Source organism: Elephantulus edwardii, unplaced genomic scaffold (genome assembly GCF_000299155.1).
Source record: "Elephantulus edwardii isolate Elephantulus edwardi_28Jun2011 unplaced genomic scaffold, EleEdw1.0 scaffold00021, whole genome shotgun sequence".
Lineage (NCBI taxonomy): Eukaryota > Metazoa > Chordata > Mammalia > Macroscelidea > Macroscelididae > Elephantulus > Elephantulus edwardii.
In genome coordinates, this window is record NW_006399771.1 from 2711932 (window position 1) to 2717931 (window position 6000).

At 52.9% G+C, this 6000-nt stretch overlaps 1 protein-coding gene and 1 pseudogene across 5 annotated transcripts in view; both read right to left on the reverse strand.

Annotated features, from left to right (window-relative positions):
- GNAO1 (guanine nucleotide binding protein (G protein), alpha activating activity polypeptide O) overlaps positions 1-3258 on the reverse strand; it is a 240976-nt gene extending 237718 nt beyond the window's left edge. For 4 of the 5 annotated variants that reach the window (XM_006882518.1, XM_006882519.1, XM_006882515.1 and 1 more), the window contains exons 1-2: positions 2330-2447; positions 2066-2108 (exon numbers count right to left, since the gene is read on the reverse strand). In XM_006882518.1, the coding sequence (XP_006882580.1) occupies positions 2066-2108; positions 2330-2447 (161 nt within the window). Of the gene's footprint in view, positions 1-2065; positions 2109-2329 lie in introns of all 5 variants that reach the window. The other variant, XM_006882516.1, reaches the window with a different exon arrangement.
- Positions 2616-6000, reverse strand: part of LOC102861120 — a 15298-nt pseudogene continuing 11913 nt past the window's right edge.

A 6000-nucleotide genomic window follows, 5' to 3' on the forward strand; every position in this document is an offset into this window, starting at 1 on the left:
CCTTCGACCCCCCTCCGAAAGGGCTCGGCTCTCTCCGCCAGGGCCTCGGCTCGGCTACGAACACTACCGAGTCCCTCCGAGCCCCATGCCCAGCCCTCGCTGAGCAGAGCCGAGCAGAGCCGAGCGCTCCCGAGCGGGGCTTCACGGACTTTTCCGGCCTCGGCTGGGCGCTGTCCACCACTCTCAACGCCTGAAACCTCACCCAGCTCCGGTGGCTGGGATTTTATCGGACTCTGAGGTCGCCCCTGCAGATTCACAGATCTCTTTAGTTTTAAAATGTACCTCCGGGGAGAAAGGGGTGGTATTTCTTGCATGTACCCAGCAGCGGCAAGGACTCCAGGTAGATGCAACATACACCTGGTTGCAAAGAGCAATTCCTCAGGCCCCGCCTCCCCACCATTTGGGTTGCACAAGCTCCAGAGAAGCCTCAGGCAGAATTACCATGGCTCAGAGGGGGTGTGCTGAGCTGAGGGGGGCCTCTGCGAAGAAAGCCCAAGGGAGCTCTCGAACAAAAATAAGAACATGCCAAGCCTTTGGGGAAAACTGTCTCCGAGTCGCAACTCCCTACCATCATGGCGCCGCCTAGAACCCGCTTGTCATGCCTGTTACACATGCAAGATTTTTTGCATTTTTTTTTTTAAATTTGCATCTTGGTTCTTAAACCCGCAAGCATGCTTCTTCTCCCACCCACCTCCCCACAAATGGAGTTTGTTTTTAATTTTCCATTGTTTTCCTGCGGGATGCAATTACTTCGGCTATTCTGTCAAGTTGAAAAAATAATCATTTTTGTTTACTGCACAGCAACCCTTAATTAGGAGCCGTGTGTGCGCGAAGGTGTCACAGCAAAGCTACATGGAATCCTCGCTAAATGGTCCTAACGAACTCCTTCGTCCCTCACTGACAGACCAGCGGAAGCAGCCGGGCCCCAGAGGGCGCACACCCCTTCCCCATCGAATACCCCCCCGCCCCAAGCAAAGCTGTCCAAGGGTTCACTGGAACTGCCAAGCGGAGGGGGCAAGAAGCGAACCTCAGAACGGGAAGGAGGGGCGAGGCTCCTTATTGAGAAAGTGTGGAAGAGAAGCAATACCCCATTTTGTTTTAATTTTCAACCATCACTCAAATCCACCCCCAGTTAATTAGGAGGGGAAACTGATATCTAAGGCAAAAGGGGGCGGCTGCAAGTAGAGCCTGAAATCCGCATTGTGGGTAGATTGCATGGAACACAGCTTATACAGAGGGTAAATAAACACAGTTATAAAGACCATAGAGTGACAGAAAACTCCTGATGTCAGGAGAGCAAATGCAGTGCGATTGGGGACAGAGAGGGTCCAGGGGCGGGCTTTAGTCTCACACCAGCGTCCCCTTTCCACCTCTACTTTGGACACAGCTGTGCCAGGCACATCCGCTTGGAAACCCACTCCCTTCCCCCAACACATGCCCCCTCCCCTCTAATCCTCATCTTCTCACCCCTCCCCCACCATCATCCCCTAGGAGGTGGGGAGTTCAGAGGCAGAAACCACAGCTTCCAATTCAGCACCAAACCCATGAACAGCAGACACTCGATCTTGCACCCCAGTCTAGGCTGGGCGCCTCCATGATTTAGCCAAGTTCAAAATCAGTGCCTCAGGACAAGAGCAGAGGGAAAATGGGATTATGGAGGGGAGGAGGGAAACGGAGGTAGGATGAAACAGAGAGACTCAAATGGAAGCAGAGGCTCAGGGAACACCCAACCTAGCAGGAGTAATGATCATATTCATGCCAATAATGTGATGTTCTGATCAATATGGCGGACACTGTCATTCATACAACTACAGGCGCTCCCCTTAGCACCAACCCCCGCCTGAAAAGATTTTTTTCTTTAAAAAAAAAGGCACCCACCCTGGAGTTGGGGTGGAGGACCCAGAACCAACATAGGGTGTGGGGGAGGGGAGTAAAAATCAACGTGTGTGAATGTGCACGAATTAAAAACCAGGCCCGGAGAGCAATGTGGAATGAGCAAGTAAGAAAAATGATTTCAGAAATTATTCTTAATAAAAGTACAAATCCCAATGCCACAGGGACTTACTTCATTTGCTTCACAATGGTGCTTTTTCCTGATTCTCCAGCCCCTGTAGGACACAGATGGGGGGAGGAAACTGGTGAGTATCATCAGTTTAGGGGAACAGGGGGGGTAAGGGGTTAGGGATGTCGAGGGTGGGCGACCCTGGGTACAGAATGGTGCCAAGTCGGGGACCAGGTCTCCTCAGGAGCGGATGGGGTGGGAGAGGTGGTTAAGGGAGGTGCGGAGGGGCAGAGGTCGGGGTAAAGGGTTGGCAGCTGAAGTCCTTACCCAGCAGGAGTAATTTCACGTCTTTGGCGGCGCTGATGCCATCCTCTTTGAGGTTTTTCTCAATCGCCTTGCTCCGCTCGAGGGCGGCTCTCTCTTCTGCACTCAGAGTACATCCCATGGTGGCCCCTTCCCTGCCACAGCCCGCACGACTCTGCTGGCACGGCTCCCCGGCTCGATGTGCCCCCCACCCCCCCGGAGTGCAGAGCCTGGCTTAAAGGGGGGGAAATCCTCCCTTTGGCTGAAAACAAAAATGTCGGGAGACCAGAACTCCCCCAAATGACAGCCGCTAACAAAATTCCAGCAACAGAGACTGGCGGCACCTGGCAGGAGCCTGGGGGTGTCGAGACGCGGGTGGCTGGGGTCTGGGGTTCCGGAGCCGAGGGAGGAAGCGCCCGTGGGCCAGGAAGGCGCGGGCTGCAGGCACCGAGGCTTGTGCACGACCCAAAATAAATAGAATAATAGTCGAGGCTGGAGCCACAGCCGGAGCCAGTGGAGGGTAGGGTGGGGGGCAGGGTGGGTCCTTCTGCCGCTGCTGCCAGAGGAGGAGGAAGAGGAGGAGGAGGCGGCGGTGGCGCGGGATGTGGAGTGAGTTAGGGGTTGCTGCTAGTGCATGTGCATCGCTGGTTCTCCGCCGTCGGTGCGTCCGCAACGCTGTCGCCGACCCCCGCGCGCAGGCAGGGCTGAGCAGGGGGCCGGGCCGAGGGACAGGTCTCTAGCGGGCGGCGGCGCTGCCTCTTAGAGCTCGCATTGCTCGGTGGAGCTTGCCGGAGACGGAGAGCGCGAGGGAGCTGCTGCTAGCGGAGAGCTCGAGGGGTAGAGAGAGAGAGAAAGAGGAAGGGAGGGAGGGGGGGGGAAAATGAAGGGAGAGCGGGCGCGCGCGCCAGAGCCCAGGCGGGGACTGGGGGTGGCTGCGAGCGCAGCGCGCGAGTGCGCCAGCGGCTCTGCGCACCCGGCACCACGAATCACCCGCTGACGTCAGCAGGGCTGAGCACCGGGCCCCCGGGACCGGGAAGGGCTGAAAGGGAGGGTGGCGCAGGGAGGAGCGCGCGTCGCGACCGCGTCAGCTCGCGAGGGCGCGCGGGTCGTGCACGGGCGCGCGCAGCGCGGACCCCTATCTTCAGCACTCGCCGCCCGCGGCTCCCCCGGGGTGGGCGCGTGTGAGACTCGGGGGGCGGAGCCTGAGGGGGGCGTGAGCTTCGGGGAGCCCTGCCCCCGCGCGCGCCGGCTGCGCGGGCCTCCAGGTCAGCGCGAGCGCAGGGCTGGGCCGTCTGCGCGGCGGTCAGGTGGGCCCCGCTAGCCGGCCACTCCCCAAGCTAGCGCCCCGCGCCGCCTCTTCTCCGCGTCGGCTCTCGCTCCATCTTGTCTCCAGCAGCTCGCCTTCTTGGTTGCACTCTCGATGCTGGGCAGTTATACCGTGGGGACAGATAGCGCAGCAAACGGGAGGAGATGGTGGATCCGAATAAACTCACGTTCTGGATGCTCAACTGCCCGAACAAATTCGGGTATTTCGTTTCCAAGCATTTACTGATCACCTAATATGTGAGAGGGGAGGCTGTAAAGAAAACAGCAAGACAGAAAAAGCTAGGCCTGCTCTCAGGAAGCTTCTCCCGGTTTGACATCGCTGGCCCTGCTTCGCGATTCCCGGTGATTATCGCCTGAGTAAGAGAGTTCCACATCCGGGAAGCTTTGAAAAAGGGCAGATTTTAATGAGAGCACGAGCTTCTAGCAAGTGCTTGCTCAGTGAACCCAGCTTCAATGCATTTGCACATTTGGAACGATTTGTCTTGGTTGAGGCCTTTGCAATGAATGAGTACTGCCCCTGCCCACAAACACAAGATGCGTTTTGAACATTGTTGGTGCGAGGGGGAAAAACTATCTTTTATCCTTCAAACCATCCCATTGTCCCCTTCCCCTCAATCTCTTTACATAAAGATCCAGAAGCCTGGGTCTGTTACTCCTAATCAAATAATAAGGAATCATGTCCAAATTTGCCAAAGATTGTTCTGGATTTTTTTTTTTTTTGCGGTGCCCCGGTGGTGCAGTGATCTAGTGCTACACTGCTAACTGAAAAGTGGGCAGTTCGTGGAATGTTTTCTCCAAAAGCACTTTTCTCCAAAACCACAGCTCAAAAGCATCAATAATTCTTTGTTAATCCTTAGTCATTGCCCTGCTCTCAGATGCATAGCAAGGATCAGAAAGACCATGGCCTGAGACAGCCACACCTTAGTCCTCCCACTGACATCATTACTCCTCAATAATTTGGAGAGGTCCCTGGCTGAGGACTTTCCCAGTGTAATATGTCTCCTGATTTCCTGACTACTGGAACCAAGGGTGCTGATTGTGGATCCAAGTAAGATGAAGTTATTGACAGTTTCAATCTCTTCTCTTTCATGATGTTGCCTATAGGTCAAAAAGTAAGAATCTTTGTTTTCTTGACACTGAGATGCAGTCCATATTGAAGGCTGTATTCTTTGATCTTCTGCAACAAGTGCTTCCAGTCTTCCTCACTTTGAGCAAACAAGGCTGTGTCATCTGCATAAAGTAGGTTATTGATGAACCTTCCTCTGATCTTGATGCCATACTCTTCCTCACAGAGTTCAACTTCTCAAATAATTTGCTCAGTATACAGATTGAATAGGTATGGAGAGAGACTACAACTCTGATGCACTTCCTTCTTTCCCCTCCCCTTCTTAATTTTAAACCGTGCCGTGTACTCTTGCTGTTCAGCAGCTTCTTGGTTTAGGTCTAGGTCTCTCATGAACACAGTTAAATGCTTCCATTCTTTTCAATGTTAGCCATAACTTGTTATGATCTATATAGTCAAATGCCTTTGCATAGTCAATAAAGCATAAATAAACATTTCTGGTACTCTTTGCTTTCAGCCAGGATCCAGCTGACATCAGCAATGATATTCCTGGTGCCATGGCCTCTTCTAAATCCTGCTTGAACTTTTGGCAATTCACTATCTATGTACTGTTCTAGTAGTTTTTGAATTATATTCAGCAGTATTTTGCTTGCATATGATACTAACGATATAGTTCAAAAGTTTCCACAATCTGTTGGATCACCTTTCTTGGGAACGGGAACAACTGTGGACCTCTTCTAATCCATTGGCCAGACAGGTGTTCTCAGACAGATGAGTGCATCCAGGCTGCCATCTTTTAATTGAAACAAGTAAAATGGTATCCCATCAATTCCTGGGGCCTTATTTTTTTCTTTTCTGCCAATACCTTCAATGTAGCTTCCACTTCCTTCTTCATTACTATTGGCTCCTGCTTATATGGACTTCCTGAAATTTTCAGTGTCAGCCAGTTATTTTTGATACAGTGACTGTGTATTCTCTCCATCTTCTTTTGATGCTTCTGCCCATGTTGTTGTTGTTATGTGCCATCAAGTCGCTTGCGACTCACAGCGACCTTGTTGTTTCCGACACACTCATTTCCAGCACTCCACTCACAGAATCAATCCATCTCATCAAGGGTCTTCCTCTCCTGTGCCGTCCCTCCACTTTCCCAAACATGATGGCCCTCTCCAGGGACCAGTCCCTCCTTGCAACATGCCCAGAATGTGTCAGACAAAGCTTCAGAATCCTTGACTCCAAGGTGCACTCTGGCTTCATCCTGTCCAGGACAAACCTGTTTGTTCTCCTAGCAGTCCATGGTATATTCAAC